This window comes from Choloepus didactylus, chromosome 23 (genome assembly GCF_015220235.1).
Source record: "Choloepus didactylus isolate mChoDid1 chromosome 23, mChoDid1.pri, whole genome shotgun sequence".
In the NCBI taxonomy this organism is placed as follows: domain Eukaryota; kingdom Metazoa; phylum Chordata; class Mammalia; order Pilosa; family Megalonychidae; genus Choloepus; species Choloepus didactylus.
The window spans coordinates 12,135,716-12,160,127 of NC_051329.1; the positions used below are offsets into that span (position 1 = coordinate 12,135,716).

Consider the following 24,412-nt stretch of genomic DNA (forward strand, 5'->3'; position numbering starts at 1 on the left):
CTGCTTGTTTCTCCCAGGGTGTTTCTGTCTAAGCATCTCTCTTAGCTTCTCTTGGCTCCTGTGGATCCTCCTTGCTTCTCCCGGGAGCAAACTCTGGATTGCATATTTTAGCTTCTCTCCAAAATGTCTCTCTTAGCTTCTCTGAGCTCTCTTTCTCTGAGAGCTCTCTTAAAGGACTCCAGTAAAGGATTAAGACCCCCCTGGAATGGGTGGGTTACATCTCCATGGAAACAGTCTAATCAGAAGGTCCCTCCCATAATAGGTCTGCCCCCACAAGAGTGGATTAAAGGAACCTAGTCTTTTATGGGGTACATTACAAATTCAAACCAGCACAGCGTCTTTGGTTCTTCAGAGATAAACAGGTATTGACTCACTTTTGAGATTTGGCTTGGATAGGATAATTCTACAAAAGCTGCATTTCTCTTCTGTTTTAGCCCTGGTTCTTCGAGCATCTGCTTTTCTTATTTGAACCTTTCTCTCCTTTTCTTTGAAAATCCAATAGTTAGATGCTAGATAGACAGTGTTCCATGTTCGTGGTCATTAAGTAAGACTTGAACATTTGTTTTCTGCTGGTTTAGGCTTTTTGTTTCTTTGATTTTTTTTTTTTTAATTTATTGAGGTGAAATTCACAAAACATAAAATGAACTATTTTAAAGTGAACAATTTTAATTGCATTTAGTGCATTCACAATGTTGTATAACCACCATCTCTATTTAGTTCCAAAACATTTCCTTCACCTCCAAATAAAACCCATTCCATTAAGCAGTTTCTCCCCATTCCTCCCTTCCCCAAGCTCCTGGTAACCACTAATTTACTTTCTGTCTCTATGGATTTTTCTATTCTGGACATTTCGTTTAAATGGAATCATACAATATGTAGCCTTTAGTGACTAGCTTCTTTCATTTAGCATCATGTTTTTGAGATTTATCCACGTTCTAGCATGTATCAGCACTTCTATTCCTTTTAATGGTTTTTCTCTGATCTCTTCCAGAGTAAATGTGTCAAATACTGGCCTGACGAATATGCTTTAAAAGAATATGGTGTCATGCGTGTTAGGAACGTCAAAGAAAGTGCCGCTCATGACTATACGTTAAGAGAACTTAAACTTTCAAAGGTCGGACAAGTAAGTATATTGTCGTATTTTAGTACCTTGGTCACTGTTTACGGTGTGCAGTAATCCAGGGTCATGAAGTTACTCATGTTTGCATGTGTTCATACATTCATTCTCCCATTTATTCAGTGGCCATTGATTGTGCCTTTTATGTGTCAGGTATAGTTCCAGGTACCAGTGCAACATTGTGAGCAAGACGGGTACAGTCTTTGCCATCACAGAGCCTAGGGAGATAGAAGATTAAAAAGTAAATAACCAAATATGCTTTCTGATTGTGCTAGATGCTATGAAGGCTGTAGGGTGATCTGCTAAAGAGTGATGGGGTACTTAGTGAGCACACAGGGAGGGCCTCTCTCAGGAGGTGTCACCTGAAGTGAAACCTGAAGAAGTGTTCCAGGCAGAAGGAGCAGCATGTGCAAAAGCCCTGAGGCCTATTTAGTGATGTAATTTTGTGGCATCAGATCCTCTTAAATGCATTTAAGTTCAAGATTGGCCCTGGGTGATTAATTTTACAAAGCAGGGTTAGATTTGGGATTCGTTTTAATTCTGTGTTTAGACGGGCTTGCTATTCAAGATCTTTTGGAGACCACAAAGATGAATGAACAGCCTTTGTTCTCAAGGAATTTACAATCACGGAGCAGCAAAAAGCCATCAATACAAATAGTTATGCTACAAAGCAAACATGGGCTATAATACAGGCATAAAGTGTTGTGGCACCACAAAGGCCAGAGCTTCCTTCTGGCTGGGACATCAGGGAGCCTGTCTCGGACGAGATTGGGCCTTTAAGGCTGGGAGAAGATGGTGGGAAAAGGCCTTAAGGGTGGTGGTGTCATTGTGAGTAACGCTACTGAAGTGTGAAAAGTAGGAAAATGGGATTTAGGAGGAATGAAGGTAAGTGGGGAATCGAGGGAATAAACTTGGGGAGAAGGAAGTTGTGATCAAGTTGGGAAGAGTCTTAACGATCATGTTAAGAAGTTTGAACTTCCATCAGTCAGCACCAAACCCCGGACACTCTTGTGTCCAGCGAGTGCCGAGTGGAGCCTTGAGCCAGGAAAGACTGACAGCCTGGGGTGGGGAGAACGGATGGGGTGAGATTAGTGGCTAGCAGGGTTGATGGCCTCCTCTCCATGTACCCCAGAGACTTCAGCTGGTGTTCTGTTTTGTTTTACTTCTTATTCCTTCCGTTGGAAATGAATATTATATAAAATGCCAGCGTAAACTCTGGAAGAGAAGTGATGGATGTGAGAGACACCTTGGGGTAAAATCTGCAGGGCGTGGAGATGGTTCGGCCATTGGAGGAGGAGAAAGCAATGACAGCTTAGTGGTTTTGAGTCTGATTGGATGGTGGTACTGTGGCAGAGGTCAGAAAAGCTGGAAGAAGAACTGGTGTGTTGGGTGGCAGTTTGTTTTCTTTGGGACGTATTGAGTTGGGCGTCTGAGTAGAAGTGTCCATCCTGCCTATGGACACCAATTTATTCAGAGATACCCATTCAGTAACCTCTTGGTCCCCAACACCATGCTGCTTGCTGGAGATAAAGCAGGAGAACAAAACAGATACAGTCTCTGCCCTCACGGTGCCCATACTTGACTGGCAAGAAGTATATTAGCTTAGTGATCACGTATATAAATATATTGTTACAAACCGTAATAAGGGCTTGAAGGGAAAAATGCAGGACTTGAGGGCCTAATTTAGAGAGGAGGGAAGGTTTAGGCTGTTCCCTGTGCCTTAAGGATCTGAGTCAGAAAAACAGGTTAGTGGTGATTTTATCCTAAATGCAGTGGGCAGCCACAGTTGGATTTGAGTTTCTAAGCAATTAGTCTCTGCTGAGTGGAGATTGGAAGGGGCCAGGAGTGTTGGATTCTGTGGATCCAGATACTGATTTGGAGGCTATCACACAAAAGATGGTAGGGCTTGAACTAGGGTGGTGGCAGGGGTGGCGGAAAGAAGTGGACTGACTGGAGGTAATCGCGGAGGCAGACTTGATGAGGGAATGAGGGCTGAGCAGCAGGGAGGCATTAAGGATGACAACCGGTTTCAGCTTGAGAAGCAGTGGATTTGAGGAGGATTTGAGAAGGGAGGGAGGATGAACTTTTTTTGAAAAAGCCTGAGATATCTTTAGAGATATTGAAGATTGTCAGGGAGACTGGTGTGGAGGTTGGACAAGGAGGGGCAATGGGATCCAGGGTATTGTGGATGGATTGGTTTTGATGGAGAGAGGGACACTTCTTCAGTGGTAATGGGAGGGAAGGAGGAAAAGGTGGCCACAGACGCAGGTCAGTGAGCTGATTTGGTGGTGGGAAGAGGATTTCTGTTTTTCCCTATGAAGTGTGAGGCAAGTCATCAACTGACATTTGAAGGGAATAAGAGAAGATGAAATATTTGAAGAAAGTGGGAAAAGTATAAAAGAGTAATTGTGTAGAGAGGGCAATCCAGTAAATTTCTGGTCTGTGCCAAGTACCTTGTCGAGGTGGTGAACATGAACATTTTAGTGATAACAATCTAAATTTTTTAATCTGTTGATTTTTTCCCCCTCTTTTTCTCCAAGGACGCTCTGCTCCTCGGGTACAAAACAGAAGTGGGTGGTTGGGTTTGCCCATGGTTGGGGTTTTGCCAGGTGGGTGCAGTGAAAGGATAGAGGGTCGAGGGAATGGAGATAGGGGATGGGAGCAAACTCTCACAACAGTCCTTGGAATCTAAGCTAAGGAGGGAAGTTTGGACGAGGGGAGGTGGTGGGAAGCAAAGGGAGGGCTCGGAGATCTGGTGAGATCCATGATGTGGTCACGGGGACTGACATGACCTGGAATCCATGTGATTGTGGTCCAGAGTGGGTATTTGAGCTTCTGATTTCAGAGGGGGTACAGTTCTAGTGATGATGGGAAAGGGGTAGAGTTTAATCCATAGGGGAGATTGTGAGAGGAGCTGGAAAATGTAGCTGTCAAGCAGAAAGGAGAGAGAAATGTAGAGGACATTGGGTGAAGATTCTGGATAGATTTTTCTTCAGTTTTATGATTTTCTGCCCATCTTCTCATTAGCAGATGTCTCTGAGTAACAGGAAGGGGAAATGCCAGTCTTTGGGTTGTGTGCTGCACCCTGGAAGCAGGTGCCAACATAGGCTGATCATTCCTCCAGAATTGCAGATGATGTGTCTTCTGTTTTTGTATAATGTTTTATATTTTTTCCAAAGTGCTGTCACATGATCTCATTTAAGCCTCCCAACCTCTTGGGAAAAAGGGCAGAGACCTCACTGACTATTCTGCAAGGAGGAGGAGCACAGTGAGGCTGGGGCAGGATGCCCTCATTCCCTGACTGTCCTTTCTGTTAACCTGTGCGGATACCTGGTTTTTAGGTCGCTCAGTAACATCAAGGAAATTTTTTTATGACATCAGCAAATCTAAATGCATGTAATTCAGGAAAAGTTCTTACTTGTGGTTCAGATTCCTTAGCTGCTTACCTTGTGTAGAGGTCACTGGTGTTGAACATGGGTCTAATTCTTTTTTTTTTTTTTTTAACCTCTTTTTAAAATGTCACTTCACTTGGATCATCTTCAGATGTGTTTTCTGGTCTTCTGCAGTCTTGGTGTCACTGTTGACCTCTATTAATTATCACCATCCTCCAGTGCTACAATGTGCTGAGCTTCTTACTATTTGCTGAGCCCTGGCTGTGTGTTTAAATGATCTCATTTAATCCTCACAATGGTATAGTGAAAGAGATATTATTATTTCCATTTTGCAGGTGAAGAAATTGAGGTTTAGAGGTGCCCAAAGGCCACGGTGGAGGTGAATGCTGGGATTTGAGCGTAAATCTAGCTGTCAGATCGTAAAGTCTCTCTTTTTACCTACTTTGCACTAAACAGAAAATTTTAATATAATGATAATATAATAAAAGTGCATGAGGAGGGGAGCTGGGTGTAAAAAGACACAAAGGAGCAGATGTCTTGAAGGAATTCCTGTTTTCCCATCTGGTGGGAGAGACCTATGTCCCCAGAGGGCTCAGTTGCCTCCCTGAGTTGAGCTGCACATGGTTGAGGAGTAATGGAGCCATTCCCTGCCATGGTCATTCAGACAGATGATTCAGGTTCCATATCAGGCACCTTGGTTCTTATGACAGAGGCAGAGTTACTTCCACGAGAGCTCAGCCAAAGCTGGAAGGAGAAGAGATCCGTGAAACTCGCGACTACGACTTTTAAATGGAGCGTGAGGAGATTCTGTACCTGATGGCTCCATTGGTTCACGTAGGCTCTAGGAAAGATGGTAATCAACAGATTCCTCAACCCCGTGATTTATTTAATTCTTTTCTGGTTTTTCTTGGCTTTACTCCAGGGGAATACAGAGAGAACGGTCTGGCAATACCACTTTCGGACCTGGCCTGACCATGGCGTGCCCAGCGACCCAGGGGGCGTGCTGGACTTCTTGGAGGAAGTGCACCACAAGCAGGAGAGCATCGTGGACGCTGGGCCTGTGGTGGTTCACTGCAGGTGACCAGCACCTCCCGCCTCTAGGCTGTAGCCCACCCGCGTCTCAAAACCCAGGGCTGGCTCTTATCCACCCCGTCAGCTCTTTAATTGCAGGAAAAATTTAATCTGTATTCAAGGCATGGCTAAACTGCATTAAGGGACATTTTGAGCCAAAGTGTATCTCCCGTAGACTCTACAAGACTGCCAGGTCCTGGTGGGAAGACACAGTCCTTATTTTCCAAGATTCTTTAATCTAGCAATTTTTGCTTGTTTTTCTTTTTTAATAGTCTGTGTGTTGGGCAAGTAGATGTGTGTGAAACTTTGTTCACTTTTTTTAAAGCTATGATTTATTGAGTTCTTGCTCTGTGCCAGCCCCTCTGATCTCAGTGGTTTTCATACATTATTCACTTTTTCATCCTCAACAACCTTGGAAGATATGCATCGTTATCCCCATTTCACAGATGAGAAAACTAAGAGTCAGAGAGGTAAAGGGACTTGCCTCAGCTACATTCTAATGGAGAAGTTGAGCCCTGGGTGCTGGCTTGGCTGACTCCAAAGCCCTATTGCTCTTGGCTAATATAGTCTCAAATATAAATACATAATCTTAAAGCAATGCCAGAGCAGACATTGTTTCTGTTAATAGTAATAACTCGATTTTGAGTATAAAATCCCCATGGATGGCTCTGTTGTCACTGCTCTTTGTCCTAATGCCCACAGTGCTGGAATTGGCCGGACAGGAACATTCATTGTGATTGATATCCTCATTGACATCATCAGAGAAAAAGGTAGGTCATCTGAAAGGCAAGAGGCTACAGTTCCTGTTTGTAGTTCATGGAAGGAAAACGCTAGTGAAAACAGCTTGAGGAAGAGAATTTGAATGTTAAAATTTTCACAAAAATCTGGATCTGTTTGGCAGAGAATAGAAGTGATGTTATTTGAGCTTTGGGCATAAAATGAGGCCTAGGAGCCGTGGACCTTGCTGCTGTGGCTTTTCGTTGGATTTGCAATGGAGGTCTCTACTCAGCTACCTAATCCTTGCTTAGAGGTGGTGCTGTCGGAAAGTGAGGGCATCCTGTCCCTAACTGCTTATCGTGTAGTCTTCTGAGATAATTGGTATTGGTGAGATGTCCATGGCTATCACCCTTGGAACATGTTCATTTAGAACATTAAAGTCTAAATTTGTTTCATTTCTGAGTCTGCTAAAAGCTTCATATTAAATAACTTCATCCTGGCTCTGCCGTTTCTCCCGATGCGTCATGTTGTTTGTTTTGTAGGTGTCGACTGTGACATTGACGTGCCCAAAACCATTCAGATGGTGCGGTCTCAGAGGTCAGGGATGGTCCAGACGGAAGCACAGTACCGGTTTATCTATATGGCTGTCCAGCATTACATCGAAACACTACAGCGCAGGATTGAAGAAGAGCAGGTACCTAACCTGGTGGGACTGGCGTGGTGGAAGTTTCATTTTCTTTTCTAGGCAGCTTCAGCCCAGGTCACCCTTTGCTCTCCTGCTCTAGCAGGGCATGCTCTGATAGAAGTGGGAAATAAATTCCCAACTGGGAGGAACCTCTCTGGAAACTGTAACTATTTACCACCCATGGTTCTGATTTGTCACTACGGAGGATCTCTGGGAAGGGCACGGTACTCTCATCCTGCTTGCCAGATTGGTAACCTGCCATGCAGAGGTTAAAGTTTTTTCAGGTTCACATGGCAATCTTAGAACTCAAGCCTCTGAGTTTCTAACCTCTTCCGTCTTTGATCCAGGCCATGTTTATCCTGATTCCATCTCTTAAAATGAAAGCCTCAGTCTAACTGTGCACGGCAGTTTGAACCTCCAATTTGGTTGAGTTGGAAACAGTGGAATTTTGATTTTAATAAGGTGTGGAATTGGAGCCTTTCCATTTGAAGATTTTCATACCAGACACAAAGCTGAGTTTACTAGGAATATGCTGAGATGAGGGAAATGGGGACAACTGCTTGTTGCAGGGAGCTGAACTTTTCCCCCTCCCCGTGCTGCAGATGGCGTGCTATACCAACACCAACTACATTTACCTGCTTTACCCTGTGTCTTGCTTTCTAGAGAACTGAGCTTCTCAAAATGGGAACTAAGCTCTTCCCAAAATGGAACCTGCCACCTAACTGAAGGATTTCTAGCCTGGCAGAATAGCAGGCGTATTATTAAGACTTGGTTAGCCAAAGTAAGGTAACCACTAATTAGTAGCTTCTCAGTCCACACAAAAATACCTAGTAGATTGCTTCACTGTAACGAGAACATCTTCAGAAAAAAACGTATGTATTGAAATGTAAGATCAAATAATTAACAAACTATTGGTTGTGAACTTCAGTGCTTTAAAATCTGCATTTGTGTTATTGTTAAGTGCTATGAAATATTTAGGTGGTTACTATACTTTATTTTATGTTTGTCTTTCAGCTATACTTAATTTGGGCCAGAAATAGGCTCAGAATAAAGTTGCCCAAAGAGGACTCCTAATAGATACAAAGAGAAGCACAGTTGTTCCAAATTGGAAAATGTTCGGGAATATCTTGAAGCACACAGTGTAGTCTTGCTCAGAAAAGCTGGAGGAAAAGCTATCTTTATTTCATTTGGAAACTTTGGTTTTTATTCTTGTTTTGGAGAGTTTAGGGACTTCCCTTCCAGCTTCTGTAAGCACTTCAAATCTTCTTATTACCATATATGTTCTCTCTGACCCTAAATCTGAGGTGGTAAGTTAGATTTAGGAACTACTTTGAAGAAAAAGATCTTCATTGCTGTGTGCCCTGTCCCCCACTTTTTTTGGAAAAAACAAAACATGTTCCTTAAAAATTTAAATATTATAGAATATAGGAAAGTGAATGTCCCTAGTAATCTTGTCCTCAAGAATGCTTGCATTCATTCATTCAGCCAGTATTTTTTTGGTGCCAACATATGCCTGCACTGTCTTAAGTACGGTTAACTGCTATTTTGTATATGGGCCTTCTGGTTTTTTAAAATTTGTGGCCTAACTTTTAGATTATTTTTAAAAAAAAATGAGATCCTGTAATACTTAATTTTCTGCATTGTACTGTTTGAGCCAATATAAGAACTTGCTAACTTGTATTTTGTGGTAAAGGAAGAAGTGGCAGACTTAAAAGCATTAAACCTACCTGATTTTTAAATTAAGGAAAATAATGGAACTTATTCAGAATAATTGTTATTTTGAAATATTGTCATTTCCAAAATGATGAAGTGTGAAGGACCTTTGGGAGTGAAAGAATTTGCTAGATTAGAGGAAAGAATGGAGAAAAGAAAATGACAGTGAGGGATGGCAAACAGTAGAGAAGGAGGTAGAGAACTAGAGACAGCAACAGAAGTGAGAAATGGGGGAAATGCAAACAAAGCAAGATTGAGAAAATTCTCAACTTTTATAAATTATTCTTCTCCCACTCTGCAGTTTAATTGAAGGTAGATTTCTTTGCTACCTTCCATTTATAGTACTTATTTGTTTATGTAGCATAATCAGTATATGGAATTCTTATATACCCTTCACCCCAATTTCCTGACTGTTAACATTTTACCACACTTCATCATTCATTCACTCTATTTATACATTGTGTGTTTTTCTGAAATATTTGTAAGTTGCAAACAGATGCACCTTTATTTCTAAATACTTCTGTGTGCATTCCCTATAAACAAGGACATTGTCTTACATAACCACAGTACAATGATCAAAATCAGAAAATTAACAATGATACAATGCTATTATCTAATCTACCCAACCTTATTCAAATTTTGCCAATTTGTCCTACTAAATATCCTTTATGTGGTCCAGGATCACCTGGAACATTATTGTTATATCTCTTGAGTCTCCTTGAATCTGGAGCAGTTTCTCAGTCTTTCTTTCATGACCCTGACATTTTTGAAGAGTTCGGGCCAGTTATTTGGTAGAATGCCCCTCAGTCTGGGTTTGTCTGATGTTTACCCTTGATTAGATTCAGGCCGTACATTTTTGACTGGACTGTCAGCAGTGCTGTTGTGTCTTTGGTGTGTCATATTCGGGAGGCACAGTTTGTTGATCGTTGATCACTTAAATAAGGTGATGTCTGCCAGATGTCTCCACTATAAAGTTACTATTTTTTTTCTTTTTAATTAGTAAGTGTCTTGTAGGGAGATACTTGAGACTGTAAATATCATATTTCTCAACATACGTTTTGCCCACTTATTTACATCTGTTGATGATTCTTATCTGAGACCATTATTACTGTGATGTTTGCCTAAAGGTGATTTGCTATTTCCGTCTTCCCCTTCTCATTTATTAGTTGGAAGCCTAGTGAAAGGAAGCTGTCCCTTTTCTCCTATTTATTTATTCATTATTTATTTATATCAGAATGGACTCTTATTTTATTTTCTGGGTTACAATCTGTTACTATTATTATTTTGTTGTTTAATTATCCCAGATTTGGTCAGTGGGAGCTTTTTTACTTTGGTTCCTATGTCCTTTTGATATGTTCCAAGATATTTGAGCACTTTCTTCCTTTTTGACACTACAAGATTGTCCTGCCTCATCTTGTACTTTTCCAGCTATTTTTCCAAGGAGTCCTATTTGTCTTTATCAGAGAATGATATTTGGAAACTAAGATCTGGATGCTGGATGTGTCCATTGGTACTGGTATAGTTTTCTTTGAATTGCTAATTGGCTAATATATGTATATAAAACTAACCATGAATTCATACTGATGTCTCTGACTCAAACGTAGCACCACAGGGTTCGTTCTAGCTCCTTTCTTGCTTATTTGTAATTTCTTTCTCTGACAGGCCAAAACCTGGCTCCCATTTTCTACAAGTTATACTTATTTGTTCAGCCCTCCCATACATGTAGAGTAGTGTCAGGATTGCTAACCTGTACCTCTGTGAGAAAACAGATTTACCAAGGAGGCAACCCTTCCTTGGAGGAAATAATTTTGCACCCCTTTGGGAATGTCCTTTAAGCTGCAGTGTACAGAGACCTGAGCATTGTTCTCTCTGAGTGAGTCATGCTATAGGACAGCAGTTTACCTTTGAATATTCCTTAGCGACAACTGAGCCAGTATAGGAATGCTGTAGCTCAGGCTCTGCATTGTGCCAGCAAGACTTTAACCAGCCTGCTGGGGTGCTTGCTGCCACTGAGTCTGCCTACAGGAGCTCTCCTTTAATTACAGCTTCTTACGTTTTCTTGAACATTTTCTTTTTGTTTGCTCTTATTCCTTTAAGAAATGTTTGGATGTCTTTTGTGTTCCAGACACTGATTAGATGCTGAAGACATAATGATGATCAAGGTAGACGTGGCTGTTGCCTCATGGGACTTAGTTTCACCACATGTAAAATTTGAGTTAATGTGAGACCTTACCCCATTTGCCCCAACTATTTTATTTGTTTCCCCAGACTTGTACTTCTCACATATTTTCCTTAATCTCCTTGGTCCAATAAAATGGCCCCTTCACATTTGTTAATTTGTTTAGTCATTTGTGCATCAATCAAAACAGGTTGTATTATGTGCCAGACACTTGCTTGAAACTGGGAATACTACAAGTAGTCCTTTTTCTAAAGTGGAAATAAATCCAGTATGGTTGGAGTAGAGGTTCCCCAGTAAGGGAAGAACGGAGTGCAATGAGTGGGATTAGAAAAGTAAACAGAGCCGAGATTGGGGCAGGTGGGGACTTGCAGGTCATATAAAGGATTTTAGACTTTATCCTAAGGGGAATGGGAGGTTGCTGAGGAGTTGGAAGCAGGGCAGTGAAGTAAAAAGATTATCATTTTAAATAGATGGCCCTGTCTTGAGAGTGAAGAATGGATTGGCACCCAGGCTTCAGCAGCTACAGGGGACAAATAAGGAGACGTTGCTGCAGGGTAGATGAGAACTGATGATGGTTTGGATGGGGATGGGGAAGAGCATGGAGAGAAGTAGAATCAGTAAGATTTTGTGGTTAGATGTGGAAGGCACCAAGGTATTTGTAATCCTGGCATGTGAACTCAGAGCACTGTGAACAAGTAGTCTTGTTGCCTCATAACCTAAACAAGAATTTTCCTCTCAGCTCTCTTTTTGTGCTCTTGGCCTTTTGGCTTTTTGCAATTTAAGGTTTAAGAATGTAATCAGAGTTACTTCCCATGGAAAGATATTTAATACCAGATCATTTTAGAGCCTCATGGTAGGTCCCTCCTCTCAACCTTGGCTGTGCATCAATTGGCAAGGCCATAAGATTTATTATAAACATTGCAAAAGGCTGGGTATCCAGGCTGTCACTGAATTAGGGTGGAGGATAGATCAATTTCAGATTATTTTCTAGGTCTCAAACCCCTTGCCTGCCATCCCACCCCTCCCTCCCTCCCTCTCCCAATACAAACCAAAACAACCCTTAGCCCCCTGAGAATTTTTCCTTATCTGTAAAACAGCCTGGGCTGAGCAATAAGCTCATCTGATATTTGAATCAGTTTTATTTCTTATTCTTGCTAAATAAGCTAAAAAGCTCCAGCATTTTTATGTTTTTCCTTGGACTACTTTGATTCATTGCAGTAATTCTTGTCCCATTTATCTTAATCATCCCTCATTAGAAAATTCACTTTTAATCCCTTCATGTGGAAAGACTGATTTTGGTTTTCAAGAAAGTATTGAGTATAAAAGCAAGTTCACTTCGTAGTTTTTATTTAACCTTTAGAATAAGTTTAAAATAAATAATGCTTTCTGCCAATTCTTCTATTTAATATTTATTATTAAATTATGTTGTATCTTTTGAAAGATTGTTTTTCATGTAAGCCAAGATTTTAGTGGTAAAAAATCTATGGCCACCATTGAGAGGTGGTTATTCACAAGGACTTTACTTTAAAATCCATTATTGTGAAATTTAAGCACGAAGCCTGCTTAATAAAAAACAGAACAAAAAAACTGACTCATTTTAAAATATTTTGAATGTGAAATCTGATTTTTAAAAAACAGTTGTTCACAAAGTTGAAATGCTATGTGGACTAAACAAAACATTTTCCCCTTGCATTTCATTTTTGCAACTTCCTCCCTGCTCTCTAAGTTCTGTGATGATTCCTCTGTCAGTTAATAAAGTGGTTTGGCGGCTGTGACAGAAGCTAAATAATAGTGGCTTAAACAAGGTAGAGCTTATTTGTCTCCCACATGTAAGTTCAAGCCGGCAGATAATTCGGAGGTCAGTGGGGTACATGGTCATCCCGGGACCCAGGTACATTTTATCTTGTTGTTCTTCTGCCCTTCCAGATGTTGCCTTTCCCGCGTGGCTGCAGGTGGCAAGAAGAAGTGAGGGGCCAGCAGCTGCCCATTAAGCAGGGGTCAAGGACAGATAGTGAATATTTAAGGCTTTGTAGGCCCCTGTGGTCTCCATTTCTTCTATTTCGCATCCCTCTCCTCTCCTTCCTCTTCCTCAGAGGCTGTACAAAAAAAGGATTTGTCTCACAGGACATTAGCTTGCCAACCCCTGTTTTAATTTGAGGGCATGACCTCGAAATTGCACACTTCCTTATCTCTAAAATAGGGTTAATAATAGTACTTATTTCAAAAGATTGTTGTGAGTATTCACATATTTTCAAATAGTGCCTAGAATGAAGTAAGGGCTCAGAAAATTTTAACTGTTTTTATTATTAAAATAACTGATACCTATTTAATTCCATCTTTGAAAGAGAATTACCACTTTTTTTTGCCTCCTGAATTTTAGTATACTTACGACATTTATATCTAGCATTTCCACAGTTGTTTAATGTTAGTATTATATTTAAATCAATGGTCCCTACTAGTTCTTCTATCATGGTTTCTATTTCTCTGAAATCTTTATTTTGATTTTGATTTATCTCTGTTGGCTACATTTCATTATCTAGTTGTTTTCTAAAATATATATATTATACTCCAGGTTTTTGCATGGTTGAAAATGTTGACCATTTGAAGGATAACTTAGCCGGGTATAAGATTCTTGGGTCATTTTTCATTCCCACATAATTTTTTATAGTCATATGGCTGTGTTAAAGTCTAAAGTCAATTTGATTATCCCCCACTTTTATACGCCCTCCTTTTGCTGCCTGGAGAACCATGTGATTCCTTCTTTATTTGAGAGATTGTACAGTTTTTCCTGCTTCATGTGCCCTTTTAATATACAGATTCAGGGCTTTTTAATTTTTGGAATGTTTTCTTGCATTCTGTCTTAAAATGTTTTTTCTCTTTTTATTCTCTTTTTCAGTAATTTCACTTGTATATAAAATCTTATTTTCTTTCTCTGTCATTTTAGGTATTTTTTTTTTTTATTTTAATTTTTTTAGCATGTCTTCCTCTAGCCCATCTATAATACCCCTTCCTGTGTTTTTAGTTGTTGTTTTATTTCTTATTGCCTTTCATTGGATTTTAATCTCTGTATTTCTTGTCTTTTCTTCCTCCATTTCTTTGCCAGCTTGTTTTTATCTGCTTTATTGTCTTATAATCTCTTGAGTTCTTTCTTAACAAAGCTCATACCCATAAAGTCTGTGAGATTAATGCAAAACTGTTTGTTTTTACCTCTTCCTGTTTCTTTAATTTCTTTTGAGATGTATTTTTTCTCCATCTGCCTCTTTCTTATTGTTCCTTTTCTTCTTTTTGCAACTGTCCCCCTCCCCCTGTATCCTTATATAGGTCCTAGGCTGAACTTTTCTGCTTTTCCCCATTTTTGAAGGTCTCCATATTAAGAGGAGGATGGCACAGCTCTAAAATGATCGCTTGGGTTTGTTGTCTTGAGTGCCTTGTTACCTTTGTCCTGGGACACAGCAATGTGTAGGGGGACAAGGGAGCCTCACAAAGCCCGCTGAGTCAGAGGCCCTGTAGGCTGCTTCCCCTCCCTCTTTTCCTGTTTCAGCTGTGGTCCACCGCAGCTAGGAGAGTGGCCGCGAGCCACCGAGAGGGCTCTTGAGAATGTGGCCTCCCTGCCATGCTGAGCTAGCTCTCTTCAGAGGCACCCGGTCCTCCCTCAGCCTGTTGGCCACCACACCCCCAGGCCTCATCACAGCAAAGAGAAGCTAAGGCCTTTCACTCACTTCTGTGAGCCCCTCCTTTCAGAGCTTTGTGTTTTCTTTTTGAAGTCTGAGTGGATATGGGTCTGTTCTCAGCTTCCTCCCTCTTTAGGTCCAGTTTTCACAGTATTGTGGCAGAGATGCTTTGTAGTTTCTAGATTGGAGCTGTAGCTCCCTTGATTTATGGATAATAAGGTTTTCCACTTTTTTTTAGCGTTTGTTTTTGGTGAAATTTGAGTGAGGGGAGGAAAAAGAAACCTCACTGATGGGTTTAAATTTCTTTTACATTTTGATACTTTCTTTATTTTGAAGAAATTTAAAATACAACCCATAATCAGCCATTTTGTTTCATCATATTTCTTTCACGTCTTTTTCCTTTTATGAAAGAAATAAAGTGTAACAGTTATAGCTGAGGTTCCCTTTGATACCATCCCAGTTCCATCCCTCACTTCCACTCACTTCAGCCCAAGGCAGTCACTAGACTTCCAATCTCTTTTCATATTTTAAAATTCAAATACAGCTATCTGTAAGCAATATATAATGTGGTTTTATATGTTTAAAATGTTTACCTAGATTGTATCTTGCTGTTTTATTGTTCTGCAATTTGCTTTTTTTCCATTCAACATTGTTATGAAATCTGTTTTGAGATATAGATTTAGATATATTTATTGTTGTGTTGTTGTTCCTCTCCGCTGCCTCTTATTATATCATGATATGGATAGACAACATCCATTTGTTCTTCTGCTGTTGGACATCATTAAGAATAACACTTCACTGGACACCCTTGTAGGTCTCTTAGATTTATGTGCAAGAGTTTCTCAAGAAGTAGGCATTCAAGGTTGTAGGAGATATGCATTTTCATTTTTACTAGATACTGTTGCTCACCAAAGTGATGGTTCCAATTTCTCCTCTCACCAGCAGTGAGTGAAAGTTCCTCACAAGTATGTCAATATTTGATATGGATACCCTTTCTGATAGTAACTATTTTTTGAGGCAGCTGTAATGAAGGCAACATCACGTGATGACTGTTGGATAGACTGTGTTTCAGAATTGGCTGTTTCTTGGTGAATTTAGTAGCAGAGACTGATGATGAACATCATCTAACCAGGACTCTTATCAAATGTAGTTCATGCTGCATCTGAGATTACATTCCTACTGCTATTCTGGGCCAGTTTTCCCCAGAGTATCATTAGAGCCAAAAATAAAGTTTTAAAAGTGCTAGGGTATTTCCGGGAAAAAGAAAGATATGATAAAGTATATTATTGTTTCTGATGAAAGTGCCACCATCTTGTATATGTATATGTCATTTCTTCTTGGAATGAATTTATTTCTGGAACTCCTTTCCCAACTCTCTATCGGAAGACCATTAAATATGTTGCAAATGAACTATGAAATGATTAGAAGCGAATGTGACAAAGAAAGTATGAAGCATACCTCTTAAGAAACATACCTCTTTAGTCAGAAACAGGTATGTTTGATTTGAGACAGCTAAGTTATTAATGCATGACTCTCTGTGCTTTAGAAGTACAAAGTTCAAAAGTACTTTTCACCCATATGGTGTATTTACCTTAAGGGAGCCAATTCCCAACTACTTGGTCAACATAACATTCTCAAGGATCAGCCTATCCGTTTCTCTTTTGTGTGTGTGAGAGAAATGTCTTTTTTGCATCTTTATTTCTTTAAAAAAGCCACATTCCCTTATTTGTGATTTTCATCTTTCAGAAAAGCAAGAGGAAAGGACATGAATATACGAATATTAAGTATTCCCTAGCAGACCAGACAAGCGGAGATCAGAGTCCCCTCCCGCCTTGTACCCCAACACCATCCTGTGCAGAGTAAGTAGTAATGGAGGAAATTCTTTTTACCTGAACATAGTTCTATAGAAGGGCTTAAAAAAATTTTTAAACAGGTCTGCAGTGTATGACTTTGATTGATTCAAATTATTGTTACCCAGCCAGTTAGTCTATCAGTGACTGGCAATCTCAATGGATTGTTTTGAAGCTATCCAAATTAAATTTTCATTTCCCTAAACTGAATCAGGCTGATTGCTACACTAGCTAGGATTATACAAGATTATAAATATCTCAAGTGGTATTTCTCCAAGAAGAATCTCATTTTTCTTCTCGTGAAAAAGTTGTTGCCGAGGTAGGTAACACCTCTTACGATATCTTAAGACTCTTTGCTAAATAAAAGTGAATAAATTGACGTTTGACTGTGAACACAGGCATAATCGGCTAAGTTTCCACCAATCAACAGAAATCTGCTTTGGGTATTCAAACCAGGGGTCAGCAGACAAGCAGCCATAGACTTAATCTGGGCCACAGCCTGTTTTGTACAGCCAATGAGCTAAGAATGTTTTTTTGTTTGTTTGTTTGTTTTTTAATGCAATTTTATTGAGATATATTCACATATCATATAATCATCCAAAGTGTACAATCACTTGTTCATAGTATCATCATATAGTAGTGCATTCATCTTCACAATCTTTGAATATTTTCATTACTCCAAAAAATAAAATTAAAAATAAAAAAGAACATCCAAAACATCCCATTCCCCTTCTCCTCTCCATTGTTCATTTACTTTTTTCAATACAGTTTTATTGAGATATATTCACACACCCTACAGCCATCCACAGTGTATAATCAGTTATTCACAGCATCATCATACAGTTGTGCTTTTATCACCAGAATCAATTTTTGAACCTTTTTCTTAATCCAAAATAAAAATAAAAGCAAAAAAGAACATTCAAAACTTTCCATCCCCTCCATCCCACCCTACTCTTCATCTAATTTTTGTCCCCATTTTTCCACTCATCTGTCCATACAGTAGTTAAAGGGAGTGCAAGCCACAAGGATTTCACAATCACACAGTCACATTGTGCAAGCTACATAGTTATACAGTCGTCTTCAAGAATCAAGGTCATTGGGTTGCAGTTGAACAGTTTCAGGTGTCTCCTTCTAGCTATTCCAACACACTAAAAATTAAAAAGTGATATCTATATAGTGCATATGAATACCCTCCTGAGTGACCGTGACTCCATTTGAAATCTCTCAGCCACTGAAACCTTATTTTGTTTCATCTCTCTTCCCCCTTTTGGTCAACAAGATTTTCTCAATCCCACAGTGCTAGGTCCTGGCTCAACCCCAGGAACCATCTCCCACATTGCCAGGGGGATTCACATCCTGGGAGTCATGTCCCACGTAGGGGGGAGAGTAGTGAGTTCACTTGACAAGTGGGCTTGGTGGCGGGGGAGCCACATCTGAGCAACAAAGAGGTTCTCTTAGGCACAATTATAAGTAGGCTCAGCCTCTCCCTTGTAGTAATAAGCCTCACAAGGGAACAGAATAATTTTTAAAGGGTTGTAAAAATACAAAAACAAAGAGAATATGTGAAAGAAACTGCATATAGCTTGCAGGGCCTAAACTATTTGCTCTCTGATTCCTTACAGAAAAACTTTGTTGATTACTTGTTTAAACTGAAATGTGTTAGGAAAACATTTGTTAAATCAATTATGTGAATAGCAATTTTAAGTTATTATTTTACTATATATTCTAAAGTCACTCTAGTATAAAATTTACTTTTTATTTTCCCCTGAGAATCTTGTCTCTATTTGCTTCTGATGGGGATTTTTAAACCCCTGTGTATTTGAATATTCTATATAAATGGTTTAGATAGCATATATGGTTTGTATTTACATTTGCTTTCTATTTAACATGGAAGTGAAATTATATAACAGAAGTATTCTCTTCACCAAGTTGCCCCTTCCTTCTGCCTGCTTTTATTTTTCCCAGTGGACTGACTGGAAAGTTGATATTTTAAATTGCTGTCTGCAGTCATTTGCAACCAGAATGTCAGAACTCTGAGTCCTTGCCAGAAAACTTTCCCCACATACTGGCACAACAGATCCAGCTGCACAGAATCCCTTATTACCAGTGGCATGCCTGTGACCAACAGTTCTTTGCCTTACCGTTCCTGTCATCCCCTGTGGAGGGTGCAGACCCAGGTCACTTTCTGATGGGCTCTGCTTGTCCTAGCTTGTCCCGCCCACTGCTGCTGGAGTCCTTGTCCTCCAGGAACACTCTGATCTCACTCCCTGCTTAGCAGAAAGGAGTCCAGGCTTGCATTCAGCCTCCATGCTAGGGCCCTAAACCACCTCCAGCTTTATGTTCAGCGTTCCCCTTCATGTATTCTGAAGCTGAGGTTGCACACATCTGTAGTCACTGCCCGACTGCACCTCCACTTACCTTCTGGGAGCTTTTGCCTATTAAAATCCCTCTACTTGAAATTAATACCATTTCTTTCTATTTGTACCTGTCCCACCTAGCTCAAATGCCCCATACTATAGGCTTCCCCGGCTCTTCCTGGATGGAAAGCAACAGTGACTCAAGGCTCTTATTTCACTTTTAACTTTATAATTATTTTGCTGTATATTTATGTCCTATATCTCTTCCTAGACTGTCAGTTCCTTGGGGTAGGAACTGTGTTGGAACCATTTCTGGTCCCCAAAGAATGCAGTATGTGCTTTATAAAGATCATACAAGTTTAAACAGCATGGTCTGCATTTTTAAAATGTCTTCTTTTTTCCTTTCTTTTCAGAATGAGAGAAGATAATGCTAGAGTCTATGAAAATGTGGGGCTGATGCAGCAGCAGAAAAGTTTCAGATAAGAAGACCTGCCAAAACTTCAGCACAGAAATAGGTACTGAAATGCTAAGTGCTCTATCAGCAAATTGTTTATATAGTCATTTTTAAGCAGGCAAATGATTTGTGAGTGTTCCAGTAAAGGGTACCATAATTAAGTTTTACAAACCAGCCTCCTTTTACCTCTCCCTATATGTCCTTTTCCAAGCTGGATTTATTTTAGGATTTATTAAGCATTAAAATCAAATGCAGAATTAATTCTGTGAGGGGCAAGATTAGCACTTATCACAGAGAATTGGTTCATATTGGTGATGAAGAGCAGATGCCTAACATGACCTGGCAGCCCACTTCTAGGTGTACACCCAGGCGGTGAAGACAGGGTCTCAAGTAGATAATAGCACACCATTATTTACAGGGGCATTATTCACAATAGCCAAAAGGTGGAGACAACCCAAGTGTCTGTCCGCAAATGAATGGATACACAAAATGTGGTGCTATTTGGCCATAAGAAAGAATAGAGTAATGAGACATGTTGCAACATGGAAGAACCTTGAAAACATTATGCCCAGCGAAATAAGCAAGGCACATGAGGACAAATATTTTATGATTCACTTATAAGAGATGACTATTAATAACACATTCTCAGAGATGGAAAGCAGATTAGAGGTTGCTGGGGAAGGTGGGAATATTTGTTTATGAAAATAAAAAAATAAATAAAAATTTTTTTAAAGAAAAGCAGATACCACCACCCCTGCAATTTTTTTTAGAGTTGGTTAACCCAGGCTGTGCTGGGGGATGATCTGTGGAGGTCTGGGAAGCACCTAGACATAGCCCTGAGTGGCTGGGAGGCAGGAGGCCCAACTTCTCATCCCCACCGACCCCTGACCGGCTGTGTGACACAGGTGCTGGACTCCCTGGGCCTCCTGCTTGGTCAAGCCCACATCTCTTCCAGATGTATGGCTGGGAATTCATCTCCCCTGTACATCTCCTTCCTGTCAGTCACCTTTATTAGGCAGTGACCCACATACATGATGCATGTTTTAATAAGTTAGAAGCTCATCATTTCAGTATATCATGTTGAAATTTAAAACATGTATTTAAAAGTATTTAAAAGCTTTAATTCACTGTAAAATAATTTAACGCTTTGCCAGGCTTTTAGATCGTGTTCTTTAAAAATTCTAACTTATTTCTTGCCCAGATATGGACTTTCACCCTCTCCCCAGAAAGATCAAGAAAAGATGCAAGAAAGTTTATGTGAAGAATGAATTTCAATTTGGAAGGTTTGAGTTGTGCTTGACTACCTTTTGATAAGCAAAATTTGAAACCATTTAAAGACCACTGTATACTAACGCAACAGTACCTGATTTCCAGTTACTCATTTTCTCAGACAACAAGAAATCATCTCTACAATGTAGACAATGTTATATTTTATAGAATTTTGTTTTAAATTGAGGAAGCAGATAAATCGTCCTCTGTATTTTGCCAATGATGGTGACTCAAATTCTGGTTATCAGCATTTGTTTTTGTTTCTTTTTATAACCTTAACAAATTAATTTTCTTTTCACTTTGTAGGGGATGATAGGAAACTTGTGAGAGGAGAAATGATTTGAGACAGTTAAGTAACAACATATGTAGAAGTGGGAACAATTTCATTTACCATCACTTATCCAGCAATTGATAATTCATTTTGATGGCCTCTTTTTTTAGTTAAATGATAATTAAGCCAGTGCCCCAGACTGTCAGAAGTTTTGACATTGTAAAAAATCATGGGGAAAAATAATCATGGGGAAAAACAATCATGGAAACCTATGAATTAGGATAAGAGGTGTTTTTTCTTCTTAGCAGATGACCAATTACTACTTAGCCTTTTGACTGAGAAGGTTGTGCTGGGAAAACATTTGTCATATTTTCTTTGCGTTGGAGTAATTGTCTTGTATTTAGAAAAAAGGCATCTATGGATGACCAGTGCTTCAGTTATCAATTGTTGCTGGCAATACCCCAAAACTTAGTGGCTTAAAACATCTCTTTTTTTGCTCATTCTTTTTCAGTCTGGGCTGGGCTCAGCTGAGCTGTTCTTCTGCTAGACTTGCTGGTGGTCACTCATGGAGATGGCAGGTGGACTGAGACACTGAGATGGCTAGGCTTGTCTCTCTCTGCATGTAGTCCTCAGGGTCTGTCCTTCTCCATGTGGCCTCTCCAGCAAGGTAGCTGGACTCTTACATGGCAGCTCAGAGCTCCCAAGAGTACAAAAGTAGAAGTGGCCAGGCCTTCTTAAGACGTAGGCCCAGAACTGTCACAAAATCACTTTTACTGCACTCTACTGATGAAAGCAAATCAGAGGCCCAGTCTAGGTTGAAAAGGGCACTACACAAGGTCATGAGTATCGGGAGGCGTGGCTCATTTGGGGCCACCGGTGGAACAGGCTGCCACTACCAGTGCCATGGAAAAACTGTTGTTAGCAAAAGTAGAGGCTGCTAGTGATGTCGGGAAGCTCAAGCTGCTTAAGCTGGTGTAAGCTGGAAGTCAGACTGAGGAATAGAGGGCTTTTTAAGAAGCTTCCTAAACCAGTTCTGCCAGCTCTAACCATATTTTCTGAACCTTTACTTGGGAAAACCTGTCTCATAAGGATGGATGTGTTAAGGGGACAGAACATTTGAAAGTAGAACTACCCCATTGCTGTGGCGTCTATAGAGTGAGTAGAATGCAATGGTTTCTTAATGCCACTGATTTGCAGTAAACTGGAATGAAAAGGAGCAATCCTAACAAGGCCTCTAACCTTTAATTAGCAGTAGCTCATTTTTGTTTTAACCAAGCAGTAATATGTGCTAATGTTCTACCTTAAGTGCCTTTCCCAAAGACATCTCTCTTTGCCCTGTGTGTTGAGTCATCATTCGGTGAGTATATTTCAATTAAAGTATTATTGGTTGTCTTTGTAAAGATAATAAAATGCTATGGCAACTTTGCCCTTAAGTTTTCTTGCTTTTAGTCCTGAAAGGAAGGACTAGGTCCAGCCCTGATAGTAAGACCTTTTTGAACACCTTTGAAACCCTGAGATAGTTTGGGCAGAGCCACACTGCCGTTTTCATAGCCAAAATGTACAGTGATCTCTTCTTTCCTCTCCACCCTTACTCCACAAACATCCAATGAACTTAGAGTTGCTTTGGAACACAGGTGTGGCCTGAAGGTAACTACCTGCTTAGGGGAATGTAAATGACTACTGTCTTCTTTTCAAGCCTGCAAAGAAAGAGTTTCTAGTTCAGTATTTGCAACAAAGATCTTGTGAAATCCTGTTCTTTTTATTGCATTGTCACATTGAGTAGTTCTCCATTTTGTCTTGATTTTTGTGGTAAAGTTTGGACTCTAGACTTTGGGGGCAGTCTTTCACCAGCATAGAAGGGTTTGATTGTACAAATATTATCTGCTGCATTAATCTCTCTGCCTGTAGCTTAAGATGAGTTGTTTTTGCACTTGCAACTCAAATGCCTGCTCTTAGCTAGATTTTTATAGGACATTAATTAATTTAGATGTCCCTCCACTAAGTAAGCAAACGATCATATTGTTGTGTAAACTTATGCCAAGACAGGATTTCCGGTAGTCCCCAGTTTGCTAAAGCTTGTCCAGTATGTTTGGTAAAAGGTGATTGCAAGTCAGATGTGGTGACTTTCCATAGGCAGAGGAACTGTGAAGATGGGGGTGGGGGTGGCTCCAGGGGACGATTTAAAAAAATCATGGAAAGGAAAGCTCCAAGGATGTGGTTTATGAGGCAGTGAAAGGGCCAGGGTCATAGTAGTCAGTAGTAGGTGAAACAGGAAACCTGGAAAATAGGTGTTAGAGATATGCAATTGCAGTTTGCAGCCAGGGAGTATTTCTGGGTTGTTGGTAGACTCTGTATTTGTACAGCTTCCTAGAGCTGGCTGAGTATATGGTGAAGAAACGATCTGGCACATGATATTGGGGTTAAAGAAAAAAAAATAGCTAAATTGCAGTGTATTAATGGGTTTTTTAAAGAAAATAAAAAGACACCTCATATCCAATGTGTGGCCCTCTTGAAAATTATGCTTATCTCTCCCACTGAAATCAGTGACTTCACATATGGCTAATTGGGAATGAGAAAATAAATGTGTGAATATCTCGGTGCCTCTGCCTTCTTACAGAGTCTGGTTGCTTTGGTACAGCCAAGAAAATTGTTAAGATTATTCTTAGGGGTTATCTTACTGGGAATTTTAAGAAGTAATGTAACATCTGGGTTATTTCTAGTTCAGGGGAATGTGGAAAGGGATGCAGTTGTGAAGTGTTTTGTTGTAGATTATTAATCCATAAAGGAAACTTAGACTGTAGAATTAGTACAAACCTGATGCGGTTTTTGTTTTCTGTATGTTGTCGGGGGAATAAAGTTTTATATAGCAAGCACATGGCTTCCCTGATTTCAAGATACCTTTATTAGGATCTGTAATCCCTTTATTAATTTTGTTGAAATCTTTTTCCCTCTTCCTCTTGAACAATAAGTTCCAAAATGTAGTTTATTATATCTTCCATCACTAAAAAGTTTGTTCTTTTTTCACCATGGGCAGTTCACATAAGGCATAAATATTAAACAGTTGGTTTTAGTATGTCATATAACTTTGCTATATATCAAAACTAATTCTTACAAGTTTTCCTTTTGAACCTCAAAACATGTAATTAATAATTTGCCTGTTTATTTATGACCTAATTGTGATTCTTTTATTAATAAAAGCTAATGAAAAAGGATCCTTTATCAAGCTGATGAGTAGACCTACCTTTACTTTTCCTGCAGTATATGAAGAAGTATTGTACCAGAGTATTAAAAGATATGTAATATTTTATTGATAAATCTATCCTTTAAAAGGAATACGTTTTAGGATGTCATCATTTTGATGTGAATCATGTAAATGTTGATAATATGCAGTTTATTATACATTTAGTGTTTCAAGAGATTCACTTAATTGCCTTTTGCCCACATATATTATGTAGTCTATTTACAGTTGTTTTTTTTTAAAAAAAGACATTTAAAGAATAGTTTATGTCAAGAAACGTTAGTGGATGTTGATTGTCTCCCCACCTGTATTTATGGGTGTTAGTTCAACTGCTTTGCTAGTTGCAGAGCTGTGTTATCTGAATAAAAGTGTATTTGTAAACTGTATGGGAACTAAAAGTTAGGAATAAAACCATTTTCTTATATTAT

General features: G+C 39.6%; 1 protein-coding gene across 2 annotated transcripts in view; it reads left to right on the plus strand.

The window, feature by feature from the left end:
• PTPN11 (protein tyrosine phosphatase non-receptor type 11) overlaps window positions 1-24,411 on the plus strand; it is a 96,486-nt gene extending 72,075 nt beyond the window's left edge. Inside the window, exons 10-16 of one of the 2 annotated variants that reach the window (XM_037816810.1) lie at window positions 992-1,123; window positions 5,420-5,586; window positions 6,283-6,350; window positions 6,840-6,991; window positions 16,292-16,404; window positions 19,166-19,267; window positions 20,408-24,411. In XM_037816810.1, coding sequence (XP_037672738.1) covers window positions 992-1,123; window positions 5,420-5,586; window positions 6,283-6,350; window positions 6,840-6,991; window positions 16,292-16,404; window positions 19,166-19,235 — 702 coding nt within the window. In that variant the 3' untranslated portion in view covers window positions 19,236-19,267; window positions 20,408-24,411. The remainder of the gene's footprint in view (window positions 1-991; window positions 1,124-5,419; window positions 5,587-6,282; window positions 6,351-6,839; window positions 6,992-16,291; window positions 16,405-19,165; window positions 19,268-20,407) is intronic. The other variant, XM_037816811.1, reaches the window with a different exon arrangement.
• Window position 24,412: the final 1 nt, after the last annotated feature.